Here is an 18,119-nt window from a genome sequence, read left to right on the forward strand (position 1 = left end):
GGTCCCACAGCACTCTATAAGCCCCATGAATCAACACAGGAATGACACTGCCTCCCCTCACCCTCCCTAACAGTCAGTTACAAACAGACCTTCAGCAACTCTCGCAGTCCAAATCAGCCCAGCAGTTCACTTCAATTCACTTCAGTTCCAACAACCCACAGAGAAGAAGGTGAAAATGTTTAAGGCCATACAGTATGTTTAAGAGCCACTGGATTATTTACACAATATTATCATGTTTGTATTACTACTGTTTTTAGAGAAAAGGTCAAATACGAACAAATATGAACTTGCATGCATGCGTAAGTCAGTGCCACACCAATCAAAGAGTCTGGACATGTCCCTGGGAAGACAACTGACTTTGCAAAAATGGCATTTGAACGGTTCAATGATGCCTCTTCATGTGAGCTAAACTAAATGACGACCAAGTCCACCAGACCTACTTCTGCTTTGTTTTTGGGACCAAATCAATTTCTTTTCCTTATTTTCTTTCAATAACCAATATCATTCTGTGTCAATAATGCTAATGGTTAGCCAATAAACATGTTCAAATTCTCAACGAAATCTTGTCAAACTTAAATTCATCTAAACAAAAAGAAGAAGAGCACATGTCACAGTACATGAGGAAGTGTATTTTGTCCAACAGTGACCACATTTTCTCACTTCTGTATGTATCAATAAAGTCTGTGTAAAGGAAAACGACTGAAAAAGACTGAGAACTATGTAGTACTGAATTGAGGTGTTAAAACATTAAACAGTTGTTTATGATTTCTGCATTCAGGATTTTGTAGATGGACCTGCAACGTGGCTCAGTGACGTGCCGGAGCCATGGTCCTACAGCACAGTCAGTTACAAATGGACCTTCAGCGACTCTCTCAGTCCAAATCAGCCCAACAATTCACTTCAGTTCCAACAACCCACAGAAAAGAAGGGGAAATTGTTTAAGGCCATACAGTATGTTTAAGAGCCACTGGATTATTTATACAATATTATCATGTTTTAAATGATAATGTGTTTTAAATTTTACAGTTAGTGTGGAAAATTAAAGAGTGCTGCTTGTTTTTAGAAAAAAGGTCAAATATGAGCTATCTTTACATGTTACAGCTGGAGCAGCAGTATGTCTTTGAATCAAGGAAGGAAAACACCTCACTTAAAAATGAGGAAGAAAAAAAGGTGTTGCTATGTGAGCAGCAAATAAACGAAGAAGCAGATCACAGACTGCAACAGTCCAAAAAGAAACTTTGGTCACAGGTCAGTGTCTTACAGATGGCTGTCCATTTAGATCAGCCAGAGATCACTACTGAAACTGAAAACCTTCCTGTATCTTCAGCTGGGAGTGTTTCCTCGAGGAGCCGTAAAGGTGGTGACATGGCTTCTGCAGCACCAGGTGAGACAGAAATACTTTATGTTAAGTTGATGTTGTAAAAGTAAAAAAAATAATAAACATGTATCTTGCACTGAATATATACTAAAAGATGTAAGTTTTATATTTCAGCATCTTGCTCAATATTCTAACTTTACTTCTATTGTTTTTATTTGAATATGATTGTTGAGTTTTATTTGACTGTTAAACTGCTTGTTTTCTTTTATTATATCTGACCATTAAAGATGATATTTACACCTGTGCATTCATGTGATTTAAATTCCAATATAAAAAGGGCAGTTTGCCCCAAATAATCAAAGTTGCCGAGATTAAATCAGCAGTGATGTCTCTTTCCAGAAATCATGACCTGGTCATTAGCTAGTGTTTCAGAGCAGAGAAAACTGCTGGTGCCTCCACGGGAGAGTAGAAATCAAGAATACAAATTTACAACATATTTTAAACCGTGTGTGTGTGTGTGCGTGTGCGTGTGTGTGTGTTTTCTGCACACAGGAAGAAAACTGCTGAGAGGCATTGCTGTGAGCTTTGGTCTCTTGTGTGTCCTACAAGCTGCTCTAAACATTTGCCTGCGTCTTGCTCTCTGTGAGTTGTCTTGAATTATTATATATATGCGTATATACAGTATATGCACACACACACACACACACACACATTGTCATTCTAACACCAGATCACTACCGTTCACATGTTCTGTGTGATAACATGGCTCTGTGGTTTATGTTTACATGCATTAAACTCTTAGACATAACCATCAATGTTATATGGAAATTATGTGTTAAAGTCAATTGTCTCTTTAGTTGTGAACATAATCTGATTGTGTTGTGATGATGTTAGATTCCACATCAGCTATTGATGCCATCTGTAAGAATCTGACTGAGGAGAGAGACACCTTTGGTAAGTATGATGATAAAACTGCTGCAGTATTCAGCATTAAAATGTGTAGAAGTCAGACACTGTGCAAATATACAGTCAGTGTTACACATTTCATATCATTTGAAATATCACATTTAAATCTTAATTGTACCAAAAAGATAAAAAGATGAGTCACTGGGGTTATGTATCCATCCACCACAATGCATCAATGTTGCTGTAATGGCAGATGAATTGAAAAAAAAAATGTAAATTACAATCTGGTTTTAAATGAAACCTAAAAAAAAACAAGGTGAAAACTAAATATAGGCCTAATATACTGAATATATTCTTTTACTCATAACATCCACTGGAGTGGAAAGATGTATGTTCATTCACAGAAAACTGTGTACAAGAAATATTTTTCAAGTATTATTAAAATTCACATAAAACTACTTGTAACATCTCATTTGGTTCAAAATATAGATACTTTTGTGGTTTTCTGAAAATAAAAAGATTTAAGAGTTATTCATTAGGTTTTTGATACGTCTGCTCTTCCCTCTGTCCTGTTGAATTTATTGTGCAATATCTTAAGACGACAAATAGAAAAGAGATATTAATCAAATGGAACAGTGGATAGTGCTTTGCGAAATTCAGTTGTAAAGTGATTTCTTCCAGTCATGCTCTGATTGTGTTACAAATGATCGTAACCTCTCTACTCAAACTGGCAGCTTCACAGCTGAATTCCACGATGGAAGAGAGAGACGAGCTGAAGAGGAAGCTGAGTGTTTGTAGTAAGTATGAGGATATTTTTATTTCAACAAGAGACACTTCATTCTGAGTGTAAGAAATATGTATTTCAACAACATGTGCACGATCAAGATTACCTTGTGAGGCAGGTGCACTATAAACAGTGTTTTGGGAGACTGCCACCTGGTGGTTGGGACTTGGTACTACACCTCCAAATATTTGGAACTGAGTCAATATTTTCATCTTCAGTCTGGTCTACATTAACAATTCATGCATCAGAGAATAGTTCACTTAATGACCAGCTGTCATTTATAGATCAATTAAATATGGAAATTAAATTTCAGAGCAAACCGTCTCTTTAGTTTTGAACATAATCTGATTCTGTTACAAATGATGGGAAACTCTCCATTGTAGGTATTGAGGCAAGGTGTAAAAACATGACTGAAGAGAAAGATGAGTTGAAGAGAGAGCTGGACAACTTTGGTAAGTAAAATCATCAAAAAGGCTCACATCCAAATGAGGAGTGTTGAGCCCAGCATAGGCAGGACAAATATAAATGACAAATATAAGTACATGAAATCTCCCAGTTAAATCTTATTAGTGGCAGAACTACTATTGCTACTACATTAATTTTATGATGAAGATTTTTTTTTAGATTGAATAATACTCACTGTGTAATTGTGTTTCCATCTAAATACGTAACTTAAGTGATCACATAGCAATGCCTCAGTCATGCTCTGATTGTGTTACAAATGATCGTAACCTCTCTACTCAAACTGGCAGCTTCACAGCTGAAATCCATGATGGAAGAGAGAGACGAGCTGAAGAGGAAGCTGAATGTTTATAGTAAGTATGAGTATAACTCTGTTTTAATCAAGAGACACTTCATTCTGAGTGTACTACCTATATTTCATTAACATGTGCATGATCAAGATTAACTTTCAAGGCAGCTGGTTTCTCAAGATCACACCAGAATCCATATTATCAGAGCTTCATGTTGTTTGAAAGTTCCTGCACATTTCCAATAACAACTTCTCAAATGGTTGTGTGTAAGAAATCATCTGGATGAAAAATGTAAAAAGTCAACTCTTTTCCTTAATGTTGTTTTTTTCACACCAAAAAAGAATGTGCATAGTAATCCAGCTTTAGTTTAAACTGAAGCCTGTAGGTCAAAATGCACCAAAAGTTTCAATATAGGTGCATCAACTGAAGCTTCTATGGTGCACTGCAGGCTTCACATTTAAACTCCCAACACCACACTGGCTGGATTTTAGGAAAAGGTTGCTATTCATATGTATGTGTCTATTTATTTCTTCACCATTATTATTATTATTACTGTTAATAATAGGTTTTTTATATATATAAAATATTGTCCTCTAAGAGGAAAAATCCTCACCTTTTTTCAGTTCAGTCTATATTAATGACTAAACATTGTGCGATATATTTTTGTATTAAGGCAGCAGGATAGTTTACACCAGTTTCATCCAGTTTACTTCACTGAGGACATTTGCTGAATATGACAGCAGACAGCAAACTGAACACTGACACACACAGAGGAGATGAAGAGGTAGAGACAGCTCTGGTCAGTTCATCTACAGGACAGTTCAAAATAATGTGGGTGTCTGAGCAATGGGCACTTGTGTGTACATCAGACTGGTGTTGTGAGCTGTACCTGAGCGAAACCTGACAGGACAGAGTGGGAGATAAGGCGACGCTCCATTTTTTTTTTTTTTTTTTTTTTTTTTTTTAAAAACAACCAGCCAACCCTCCCCCACCTGCGCTCCTCGCTCGCTCCTGCTCCGTTCAGTTCACATGTGCTGGATGAGAGAGATCTGAGATGTATCAAAGGCAGACTGTAGGTTTGTAATGATAAGATTAACATCTAAAATCAAGTCATCTGCATAAAAACATACATTACAGTCTGGAGTGGCATTAACAATATACTTTTACAAGTATGCAGGGCTTGAAGAGAAACATCACAGAATACATTATTTTGAGAGACAACATTATTAATAAAGTGTTTATTGCGCCAGTCATTCTTTGCCTTCCACAAGATAAAAGCATGTTGAGTAAATCTGTGATCAGTCTGTGATCACAGCAGTATCAGCACTTTTTCAGCTTCCTTCTGTTCCTTCAACAGATCACTATTTGGATGAAGGGTGGCTGTATTTCCATGGTAGTTTCTATCTTCTCTCTTCAATCAAGAAAAACTGGCAAGACAGTAGAAGTGACTGCCTGCAGAGAGGAGCAGACCTGATAATTATCAACAGCCAACAAGAACAGGTGTGTGTGTGTTCACTGATATACTATATGAGTCATAAATAAATAGTGAAATATTAGATGAGGTCAGTGAGGTGGACTGACATTGTTATATATTAGCTGATCACTGTATATTTCTCTTTAAAAACAAGGAATTCACAAGACGGTTCCAAGGGGTAATGTGGATTGGACTGACTGACAGAGAGACAGAGGGGAGGTGGAAATGGGTGGATGACTCTCTGCTGACAACAAGGTAAACACATCACTCTTTTATTCAAGTTTAATCAATCTTTAATAGCTTCTTTCAAAGTGCCACAGTTCTGAGCAGACCTGGGATTTCTCAACATATTTAATAGTTTAACTTTGCCCACATTGCTGCTCATTAAATACTGTTGGTTTCTGTTCTTTGACAAAAGTTTGTTTGTTTTGTGTTTCAGCTTCTGGCGCTCCGGAGAACCGAACAACTATGGGATCAAAAGTGAAGACTGTGTAGAACGTAATTCAAATCATGGCCTAAACAGCTGGAATGACGTAGTATGTGGAACTCAAAACCTCTGGATCTGTGAAAAGAAAATAGATCCATAACATAGTGCACCCACCATCATGACTGTATATTGAAGACATGAAGAGATGATGTATTTACTATTTTTTGACTCAACTGTAAAGACTGCAGTGACACATGGTTAGGTGAAGTGGTGCATTAGACACATACATCAAAGTGGGATTTTCTGCTAAGAGTTTTCTTAACGGGGGTGGTACGGTGGTGCAGTGGTTAGCACTGCCGCCTCACAGCAAGAAGGTCCGCTATGTTTCATTTTGTGCCAGTGTTTTTAGTAAAGGGGTGATCAAGAAAGCAATTAGTCATACTCAGTGGTGGACAAAGTACTCAACCCCAGTAACTGAGTCAAAGTATAGATACTCTTGGTCAAATATTACTCAACTACAAGTGAAAGTTGCTCAGTCAAAATTTTACTTGAGTTAAAGTACTAGAGTACTTGGTTTTAAAAATATTTCAGTATTCAAAAGTACATGTTTTTAAAAATACTTAAATATTCAAAAGTACAAATTACAAAGTACATTTTCTAATATCAATACATGCTGTATTGTTTTCATGATGCATTTACAGAAGCTTGTAACTCTCTGAAACCATCTAATGATGCTCTGACCTGCTTGTAGAACCACTCTGCTACACAAAGTCTATAGAAACACCTATAAAAACTTCAGCATAGAAATACAATCAAAACCAAAAAGGACAGCTGTTGTCATTTTCTGATGTAACTGTATTAAAATCACATCATAAAATTAGATTGAAGATAACTGTAAGGATTTCTCCAAGTCTGTTAAATAACTGAGATTTCTGTCTGGTTTCAGAGGCAGTATATATACATGAATTATGTGGTATTTTTCACCCCGATAAAAACAATCCAACTTTAAAAGCTACCTGAAATAATGAATAATTATAATTACATCTTGAGATTTAAAATTGTCAATCAATTAACCTATTTACAATCAATTAACCTATTTAATGAGATACTGTATGATCTCTTTAGTGTTGATGTGTGTGTGACAGACATGTGTATTGGACATTTATGAAAATCGCGTCCCGTAATGGTTCAATACAGGACGCAACATTTAATTGTCAAATAAAGGACGATTCCGTATTTTACAGGACGGGTGGCAACCCTACTGTGTGGGTTCTCTCCGGGTTCTCCGGCTTCCTCCCACAGTCCAAAGACATGCATGCTAGGTTAACTGGTGACTCTAAATTGCCCGTAGGTGTGAATGTGAGTGTGAGTGGTTGTCTGTCTCTATGTGTCAGCCCTGTGATGAACTGGCGACTTGTCCAGGGTAAACCCCGCCTCTCGCCCAATGTCAGCTAGGATAGACTCCAGCAGCCCGCAACCCTTACGGAATAAGTGGTTATAGAAAATGAATGAATGAATGAGCTTTCTTAATGCTAATGAAACATACAGATTTTAAAATCATATTTCTTATTTCGGTTTGATTCTGAAGGGCTACACAGCTGACATGTTATGGTTGAGACACCTCCGATAACAATTAATGAATTGGTTGAAAAAACAGAAAGTTTACCCACAGATGAGCAGTGTTCCTGCCGTTTTTAAACAAGGAGATGAGACAAGAGGTCCTAAGGGTATAGTTAATAGTTTTTATGCCTGGTTAAATCATGTTTTTGTAATAAATCCAATGGATTTAACAGAAATCTCTGACACATTTTCATTAAAACAATCTATTTTAAAACCAAGATGATTAAAATAACACGTTTTCACCTATGTTATCAGTAGGTATTATTAGTTTTTTAATTGTTTGAAGTTGTGAATTCTTGAGTGGGACAAGGGTGTTTTCTGGCATACCCAGTCAACCTTCGTTCGTCTCTCACCTATGGTCATGAGGAGTGGGTCATGGCCGAAAAAACGAGATTGCGAATAGGAGCGAGCAGTGAGGTGGTTCAGGCATCTCGTCAGGATGCCACCTGGTCACCTCCCTAGGGTGGTGTTCCAGTTGTATCCAGCTGGGAGGAGGCCACAGGGCAGACTAGGTGAGGGATTGTATCTTCACCCTGGCCTGGGAACAGCTCAGGATCCCCCAGTCAGAGCTGGCTAATGAAGCCAGGGAAAAAGATGTCTGGGGTCTCCTGCTGAACTGTCACCCCTGTAACCTGACTTCGAATAAGCGGTTGAAGATGGATGGAAGGATACTTCCAGCAGGATAATGCAACATGTCACAAAGCTCAGATCATCTCAAACTGGTTTCATGAACATGACAATGAGTTCACTGTTCTCCAGTGGCCTCCACAGTCACCAGATCTCAATCCAATAGAGAACCTTTGGGATGCGGTGTAGTTTTGCATCACAGATGTACAGCCAACAAATCTGCAGCAACTGCATGATGCTATCATGTCAATAATAGACCAAAATCTCTAAGGAATGTTTCCAGCACCTTGTTGAATCTATGCCGCGGAGAATTAAGACAGCTCTGAAGGTAAAAGGGGGTCCAATCTGGTACTAGCAAGGTGTACTTAATAAAGTGGCAGATGAGTGTATATGGGAGAGAGATACAATTCTGAATACCTCTGTGGAGAATAAGTGGGAGACTAAGCGTGAGCATGACTTTTTGAAAATAGAACATCTTATTATTCATTTTTTTCTACTTTGGAAAATCCTCCTGGTAGTCCAATTGTAGCAGGTAATAACTCACTGTCGGAGCCTTTAAGCCAATTTGTGGACCATTTCATTAAAGACATAGTACCGTATTTTTCGGACAATAAGTCACTCCGGAGTATCCAGTCAACCAGTCGCACCAGTCAAAAAATGCATCATGAAGAAGAAAAAAACATATATAAGTCGTACTGGATTATAAGTCGCATTTTTTGGGGAAATTTATTCTAACCGTTGTCTGTGCTCTGATAGAGAAGCGGTTGCGTTGCATGAAGCGGTAACACCAAGAAGGTCCTCCCGAAAAGTCATTCATATTCATTGCCTTGGCAACTACCAGGGCGTGGAGACGTACCTGCACCATTGACAAGCCTCTCCGGGCAGCACGTTGTTCAAGCACCCATCTGTGAACTTGTTCCTCCAGCTGTGGCCAACTTGTTTTTAGCCCGTGATTAGCTTTCTTTGTTTTCTTCATTGCAGTAAGAGTAACCAGTCCCTCACAAGTTTCTCGCTCAGTCCAAACTTTCTTTCTGCTGCTCGATTACCGTTTTCGGCTGCATATTTCACTACTTGCAGCTAATCTGCAGAATATGATTTTCTTTTGGGGGGCATTTCTGTTAAGTCTTTCTCAGTTGTCTTTAAGTTAATGTTAAAATTAATTTTCAGTGGTACAGGAGTAGCAAATACCAGTAGTTGTCACAAGCCTAGAGTGCCTTCTCGCTGCTGTAGGTAATGTTTACTCCTTGGTCATGTCGGTCAGTGTGAAATAACACTTAAGAACATGTGAAATTATATATTTTAATTTATACAAGTCGCACCTGAGTATAAGTCGCAGGACCAGCCAAACTATGAAAAAAAGTGCGACTTATAGTCCAGAAAATACGGTGAAGACATTACAGTCATATGTGGCAGACACTACAGAACTGGTGGCAGACATCACCTGACAACTCCTTTTTGGTATCTTTTGATGTGGGGAGTTTGTATACCAATATTCCACATGGTGGTGGATTAGAAGCTATGAATTTTTATTTTGAACCCGGGAAAGATTCACTCCCAGTGGAATTTCTTAAGTAACTTACGAAAGTCATTCTAAAATCTAATTACTTCATATTTGATAATAAGTATCACCTGTGAGCTTAAGGAACAAATATGGGGTCACCATTTGCTCCTGACCATGCAAATTTATTCATGGGTTTATGTAACGGCATATATATATATTTAAAAACGATCCCTTTGTGAAGAACATTTGTTTTTCAGAAGGTGCACTGATGATATCTTCGTGGCTCTGAGAATGAACTTAAGGCATTTAGTGAACATATACTATATACTTATCCCAACTTGCATTTTACCATGGAATACTGTCAAGAAAAAAACACCTTTAAATCACTGTTAATGAAAACAAAAAATGGAGACATGTATTTAATGTAAAGAAACTGATAGAAACGCTGACTGACACTTCCATCCTGACCACATGATTACCAACATCCCATATGGTCAAACTGTAAGACTGAGAAGGATATGCAGTGAAGAAGATGATTATCAAACTAAAGCTAAACAAATGTCCTAACGTTTTTAGATAAAGGGGATATGACCAGACACTTGATGATCACGGTATTGAAAATGCTGTTAGTTTACTGTATTTTCATCTGTATTAAGATGCCTTGTCGCCAGTCAGTTAACTGTGTTTTCATCAATGTTAAGGTGCGCTGTCGCCTGTTAGTTTTCATATGTAAGAAGTTACTGCGGTCAAGTGAGCCGTCTTTCGTCGTCGCTTGGTCAAGCCAGCCGCACGAACATTTTCAGTGCGCCCGTATTATGAAACTTACGGTTAATGCTCCGCGTCCACTCAGAAAGTCAGGGCTACTTTAACACAGAGCGAGCTAACTATTTTACCGTACAGTAACGACACTTTTGTCCATAATTTCGGACAATGCTGGATGCAGTTGACTTCAGTACCATCCTGACTACTCATTCACTCAATATCAAGCATTGTTACTGTATCATTTTTGAGAAATAAAGCCTCCAAGTTGCATTTTTGGCTCAGAAGAAGGTCTTATGCTCCATTTTTGCTGTACAGTAATGACACTTTGGTCCATAATTTCTGACAATGGTTGATACAGTTCACCTCACCACCATCCTGACTAGTCACTCACACAGTATCAGGCATTTTTACTGTATCATTTCTGAGAAATTAACCCTTTAATATCCCTTTTTTGCTTACAATACGGTCTTATGTTCAAGATTTACTGTACAGTAATGACACTTTGGTCCATAATTTCTGACAATGGTTGATACAGTTGACTTCAGTACCATCCTGACTACCCACTCACACAGTATCAGGCATTTTTACTGTATCATTTTTGAGAAATTAACCCGTAAATATCCCTTTTTTGCTTACAAAAAGGTCTTATGTTCAAGATTTACTGTACAGTAATGGTTAATTTCACACAATGCACAATCATGTCGTGGAGAAGGGAAAAAAAGCAGCCATTTTGGGATGTTTTATTATGACAAACAGATTACAACCAAAAATTCTTCTGCAGAACTCGGGGGTTTTATTTTTTCATGCAAGTGACTCAAGACTGTAAACCACAGAGCTGTCACTGATGTCACCGATAAAACAGACAGACGTGCTGGTTGACTACAGTACACACCACTGTGAAAGCGTGAGGTGGAAGAACACAAGGCAGGAGAACTGTTGAAATCAGTTATGGGTACAAGAAAAGGTGACATGGACACTTCAGACCTGTATCTGAACATGCCAGAGGACATTTATGATCACTTGTATGACGACGTTGGAACTTTCAATCAAAAAAGACATTTGGGTAAGAATATACATGCAGTAAATGCTTTATTTTTTAATTAATAATTAATAATAATAATTCATTATACCTATATAGCGCTTTTCAAAATACTCAAACTACCACTTCCAAGACCCCCAAACTCATTTGGTTTTAATCACAATCTAAAAGCAGAAACCTGTAATATATTTAACGTAGTAAATCATAAAAATTCCATGATATGTCATCAGAGATTAAGGAAACATGTTTAAGTTGAAAAACTCGCTTTACTTGACATGAAAGATTGCAGCCCTGGTGTCCCCCTTTGAAATATCTACATCGGGCCGCTTGGCTATAACTGTTTTGTTTGTCTGTTTCACGTTTTTCAGAGTTCAAATTAATGCAGAATTTTCCCTAAATGTGTAAGCATCTCTTTTTAAGTCCAAAGAAATCATTTATGATCTTATAGAAGGCATAAGTGTTTAGAACTGTTAAATTGATTAAAATGTCAATGAAGTTTGGCAGGCAGTGAGACAGGCAGCCACTTAACTCATAAACCAGTGTGTTATTTCAGAGCAGTGGGTTTTTGTTTTCAGGATAACAGGTTTAACTTTACACTGACACACAACTGAGATATAAAAAGCTTATCAACTTACGGTGGAGGACTCATCGCTGCTTGTTATTGTCGATTTACAAGGTTGCGAGGTACACAGCATCTATTTAATACACAATGTATTGCTCCAACTCGTGATGTTGACCGCTCATTTTTGCACATGCAACATAAATTTGTATCATTAGTTTTAGTAATTTGGAAAATAGAGGTGTAAAGAAAAATCACTTTATAATGGATGGAAATTTTGCAACAGATTAGGTTCATTTTTTTTTAATTTGCTGAATCAGTTCAAAAGAAACAACATGAAAATGGTTTGATGGGTCTTGGTCCACATAACTATTACTTCCCCTAGCTGCCTAGAAATAATAATGTTTTTACATGAGTGTTTCTGTTTGATTTCTGCACACAGGGAGAAATCTGTACAGATTTGTTGCTGTGAGCTTTGGGCTCCTGTGTATCTTACAAGCTGCTCTCAACGTTTCACTGCGTCTGACGCTCTGTGAGTTCAGCTGTCTCTCTATTTTAAGGCTGTGATTTACCAAATATTAAATTTTACTGTCTGATTATTACCGCTGCCATCTGAATACAGGTACAAGTTGTGACAGTCACTTGTTGTCAGTGATTTCTATTTATATTTTCATCAGTCACACATTCTTGAAAACACAAATAACACAAATTGACACTCTAATTTCATTTTTTTTTTTATTCTTTCAGGATTTGCTATATATAAAATATGTGTAATTTGTGAAATTTAATTTCTAAACTTGTTTTGCACAAGAAAACATCCTTGTCTCAGACAAGAATTCACAACTTCAGACAATTAAAGAATGTGTTAAAAGCTGTCAAAGTTTAAAACTAACCTCCCTACTGTTAACAGGTAGGTATGTATTGAAATTATATAATGATAAATAATATTTTTTTCAATAAATAATAATTTACATAATAAATTATGTAATTATTATATATTGCAAGGCTTAACAGCCAAAAGTTTGATCTTTTAAAATATATTTTCTCAAAAGAAAAAAATCAAAAACCCCTCAAAATATGGTTTTGTCCCAGTTCTCAGTAGTACAGCTATGACTCTTTGACAATTCTGTTTTTGTGTTCTAACCCCACACTCATAGTCTTCTACCAGTAGTATTCGGTGGCATGTCAGTTTACAATTAAACATTACATTTACATTAAATACAATAATATTCTTGATACAAATTACTGAGTAAAATCTATCCTATCAATAATAATAATTATTATTCATTAGCTCTAAGAAAGGATGTGCTGTCCCAGTATTATAAAATAATAGCATACATAGTTTAAATAGATAGAACAGAATAAATTGAACTGGGTGTTGTCAGTTGTTAGAGGCCAGGCTGTACTTATAAAATGCATCTTACAAGCATGAATCACTTAATTACAAAAAAAAGTTGAATAAAAGCCATATACACAAAGCTGGAACTGACATACCTTCATCATACCAAAGTTCACTAACACTAAAGTGATTGTAAAGAACTATAACTGCATATAATTGCTACTTGAAAATCCAGCAATGGCAGATTATTAGGCAATTAGGCAGAACTCCATCCAATCTATTTCCATAGTTAGATAAGTCAAGTGATGTTTTGCTGCTAATATAAAAGCCTCCTCATTAACACAATTTGATTCAAGTTTTTTTTCCCTGTAATACTTTTTAAAAAAAAATACACAAATACTGCATCTTGCAGGTAACATAGAACAGAACAACTTTTGTTAAATAATTCCAAATCAGTAACATAAAAGAACTGTATTAAAATGTGTTTGTTATGTCTTATGTCTAATAGAGTTTGTTTACTGTCATGTAGAATAGCTTCTTAAATTATACCGGGCTTAAGTGAGCCTCCTCCGGCACGATATGTTAACATTTCAACTAAATCTGGCTACCTGAGCTACCTTCAGTATGGAACTACAGTAATAAAATGGAGTGTGTAAATATTTCTGCTCTCTCAGATCAATCTGAAGAGGACACATCAGATGCTGAGGCTGATTTAAAAAACGTGATTAAAGAGAGAAACGAGTTGAAGAGGAAACTGACCATCTTTGGTGAGTTATTAAGATGAAACTTTCATAGGTTTTTTCTATTATTCATTTTCGCCTGGGTGTTATTTTTCCTTAAATAATAATACATAATAATAAATAATACCTTAATTAAAGGACTGGGCTCAGATATGGTGTAAATACAGTAAATACGGTTTCTTTATCAGTCGATATCAATCAAATCAAGAGTCATTCTTTCCTCCATCACTTGTTTTAATCACGTATGGGTGAGTCAAGTAAGTCAATTTTCAGAGTGGCTAACCATCCAAACCACAGATGGTAACCAATCAAAAACAACCTACAATTCAACTGATGCCATAGCCTTTCACCTAGATGATGCACACAACTACTCTCCCTTTGCTAACTGTGTGTATTCACAATGAGTAACTGCATATATATACATAATTCTTTAGTGCATTTTGTAAATTTGCATCATGTTGAATGTAAGCAGCAGCAACTATATGGTGATGATAATATGGTCGACATCTTCGCTTTCAAAGTTCGACATTTGGGAAACATTGTCCATCAACTGTGACTGAGTTTGAGCACCAAGCATCACTGATGTAAAAACAGAGTCCTCCTCACTCCTCCTGCTGGAGTCTTGTGTGTTGCGTCCTGTCAGGTTCAGGTGCAACAGCTCGATCCAAGGTGCCGTGGAGCAGGTCTCTCTGCGGACACAACAGTTTCTGATGTCCCATTTCATCTGTGTTATTTTCCTGGCCAGACATCAGCCGGGAGTGGTCTTAGGGTTCCAGCTGTAGCATGGCTCTTGTCCGCTCACCTCTTCTCCTCCTGGTGTGGTGCATCCATCTGATCAGACGGCATGTTTCGAAAGATGCCGACTGCATTTGTTGATCATGTCAGGATCCGCTGCTCTGAAACTGACCGACTGCTTTCGCACAAGCATTTTGCTTGACCTATCTGCAGAAGTGGTCAGATGAGTTTGATGATCTCAAGCACAATGGTGGTGTGTAGCAGTGAAGTTAAGAGGCCAACTGTTTGTCATGTCACTGTTGCATATCAGGACATGCAACATTTGCACCTTCTTTAAAGATCATGTAAAGAAAAAGGGGGGGTTTTCTTCTAAATACAGTAAACACAATATAGATGTTACAAAGTAGCTGCTGAAAACATGTGAAAACACTGACAACTATGCAGCACTGAACTGTGGAGTTGATGTGCTGGAGCACGAAGCAATAAAATACCATCCTGTCACCATCCTCTGGCTCTGGTGGCTCAAACATGTCTGGACGTGTCCAACAAACCTGCTGGAGCATCCATGTTTCAAGTTGTTTTCAGGTCATAGTGCTGTTATACACTGAGACACCAGAGTGTACGCGCCGAGCATTTCAGAGCAGAGAAAATTATTTTATATACTTGGCGATTTTTTTTTTAATTATTCAAATTTAGCTGTGTGTTACTTGAATATATTTTCACACCAGTTGTTTTTCTTGCAACTGAGTAGTATTTAAGTAACATCACCATAGAGTTGAGTGTGAATCTGTCAGTGACTGAGACAGAGAAGGAAGTGTTGGCTCTCACTGTGATAAAATCAGGAGTGGGTGAGAGGAAGCCACCATGCAAACAGAAACAAATTTATTAAATTATGGTTGTGCAACATTGCTAGTAACCACTTCCTGTACACCAGTGCTGTTACTGTAAAAAACAGGAAAAACACTTGCTCATAAAGTACTTTATCTGGAAATGAATCCCTCCTGTTAAATTATAGAGATGACCACATTCACAGCACACTATACATTATGGTGTGTTCTAAATCATTTTTATTACATGGCTTTTGTTAAATACCATTTCTATGGATGCAATTCTGATCATAGACTCTAGAGGAGTACTAAAATATTTTTTTAAATCTATGAAATCATTTTTAAATTAATATTTTGTATCAAAGTACTGTTTTTGTTTTGTTTTTTGTTTTTTGGGGGGGAGGTCAGTAACCATGTAATAATAAGGATAATGTACATTGAGCAGGTCATTATTGCAAAATAAACCACTTCAGGATGATTCAAGACCCCTCCACTTCATGTCAAGGTCCTGCATCTTCCTATTGGGTTTTTTTTTTCATAAGTATGACCTGCTCACTGTACATTATCCCTTACATAAAATCTTTGTATACTGCCTAGAAATGCTGAATTGGGGGACTTCAAGCATGTTCTTGTTTTATTGATTATTGAGATGTTTTTGTTGTCTAACAGCTGAATATTCACACCAAGGATGGGTGTATGTCAACAACAGTTTCTATTACATTTCTAAATCGAAGAAATCCTGGCAAGACAGCAGAAGTGACTGTCTGAAGAGAGGTGCAGACCTGGTGATCATCAACAGCAAAGAAGAGCAGGTGTGTGTCTACAAAGTTACACACAGGTTGTCCATCCAGCATCAGGCTCTGACAGAACAGTACACAAATTGTTTTCTCCCTGGGTTGGACTGGTCTTGTGGTCAGATATAATGACATAAGATTATAATTATTCAGCCCTTGTTTTTTGGATCCCAATAAACACAAACTGTACAGCTGCTCCAGCTGTCATGCTGACTGATCTGTTAAAGACGATCTGACAGCTGCGATCACATGCTGTGCGCACTTTGCAGGTCTGCTGAGATTTATTGGCTTTATAATTCTAATAATAATTCCTGATTCCTTCTTAGTGAGAATAATTTTGGACACACACTGTTTAACATTAATGAAAGGTGTTTTGTGATTGTGGAGAAGTGTGCACACCTCAGCCAAGAGCAAAACGCACACGCGCACACTTTTAACTTACATTGCTGATAGAAAATACGTTCAAACACTTTATTAGTCCACACTCCTGTGTGGGGAAAAGAGTGAACATAAATGAAGGTATTTTGTGACTGTGGAGACGTGTGTGTGCGCTTTGGCCAAACGCGCTGGGTGCTAGCTTGTGCAGACCGGCCAGCCAGTCCAAAGCGCAAGTGGTTTTTACTCCAGTGTGCCGAGGACAAGATACCAAATGCACTTGGCCACACCTTTGTTTTGCCTTCATTGTCAGACCGACTGCCCATGGCTGCACAGCCCAGGCGTAAGTTCATTTTCTGTGTTGCAGACATGGCAAAAAATGCAACTGTGCTGGTGTAATTGCAAATCCACCTGCGCCACCAGCGCATTGGCTTTGCGCTGTGTATAAGATAGGGATCTTAGTGTCTAAACCTAACCAAGTAGTTTTGGTGTCTAAAGGTAACCAAATACTGTTTTCACCTCAAACTAACCAAACTTTTTCACAGTGTTAATCATGCATTAAAAAGCTGTTTCTTGGTATTAATTACGTGTTAAAAAGTAAAAAAAAAAAAAAAAAAAAAAAAAAAGCTCAGTATCAGGAGCCATGGGATGATGACATTTCATCAGTATGTGACGAGTTGGGATCAGAGTTACTGTATGTTTCATTTAAGTAAATGACAGTTTGTTTTTCTCCATCAACAAGGAATTCACAAGAAGTTTCCAGAGGCACATGTGGATTGGACTGACTGACAGAGAGAGAGAGGGAACATGGAAATGGGTGGATGGGACTCCGCTAACCACAAGGTTCGTACATTATTTTTTTAATCACTGTCTAATAAACCTGGATTACTATCAAAAGGTAACACGTTTTATTCTTTGTTTTGGGATTTTCAGCTTCTGGGGCAACAATGAGCCTAACAGTCATGAAGGAACAGATGAAGACTGCGGGGAAATAAAGTTCTTTGATGAAGAAAACAGCTGGAATGATAAACCGTGTGGAACTCAAAACATCTGGATCTGTGAAAAGACAGCAGCTCTATAACTCAGCAGCCAAACTCTCAGGACAATTGAAACACTGATTATGGCAATCCTGCAGATAAAGTGGACCATTAACTTATAGGCCTTCAGTGACACACAGTATATAAATGTATTATACACAGAAAACCAAGGCAGATACATTTGGCCTTTTGCTAAGCCCCACCTCCAAACAGCAACTGTCCAATCATAGCTTAACAGCCGTAACTAGAGCTGGCAAGTTTTCCATTTCTCTCGGTGACATCTTTTCTGTAGTCTCTCAAAAACATAAAAGACAAGGGCACACATGTCATGAATGGATTAAACTCTGTCTTCATCTGCAACATAAGCTGCAAACATTAGCATGTCTAACTAACACTAGCTTACAGGCTGCAGTAAGTTTACCTCCAGACAAAGTTGTTAGATCTCACTGCATCTGCATTTGTTCTGTGAGGGTTTGAGGAGGAGGAAGTGGGCTGATGCAGAA

General features: G+C 37.6%; 1 protein-coding gene across 1 annotated transcript; it reads left to right on the plus strand.

Moving 5' to 3' along the window:
• Nucleotides 1–1,234: 1,234 nt before the first annotated feature.
• LOC146330888 (C-type mannose receptor 2-like) lies at nt 1,235–17,836 on the plus strand. The gene is made up of 12 exons (XM_084711795.1): nt 1,235–1,384; nt 1,871–1,960; nt 2,213–2,272; nt 2,959–3,021; nt 5,118–5,260; nt 5,389–5,489; nt 5,674–5,798; nt 12,212–12,301; nt 13,783–13,875; nt 16,080–16,222; nt 17,322–17,422; nt 17,513–17,836. Exons 1-12 carry the CDS (start codon nt 1,264–1,266, stop codon nt 17,658–17,660), a joined length of 1,278 nt encoding a protein of 425 aa, XP_084567921.1. The 5' UTR covers nt 1,235–1,263; the 3' UTR covers nt 17,661–17,836.
• The last annotated feature ends 283 nt before the right edge of the window (nt 17,837–18,119 follow it).

Source organism: Lutjanus erythropterus, chromosome 3 (assembly GCF_056507025.1).
Source record: "Lutjanus erythropterus isolate fLutEry1 chromosome 3, fLutEry1.hap2, whole genome shotgun sequence".
Taxonomy (NCBI): domain Eukaryota; kingdom Metazoa; phylum Chordata; class Actinopteri; order Lutjaniformes; family Lutjanidae; genus Lutjanus; species Lutjanus erythropterus.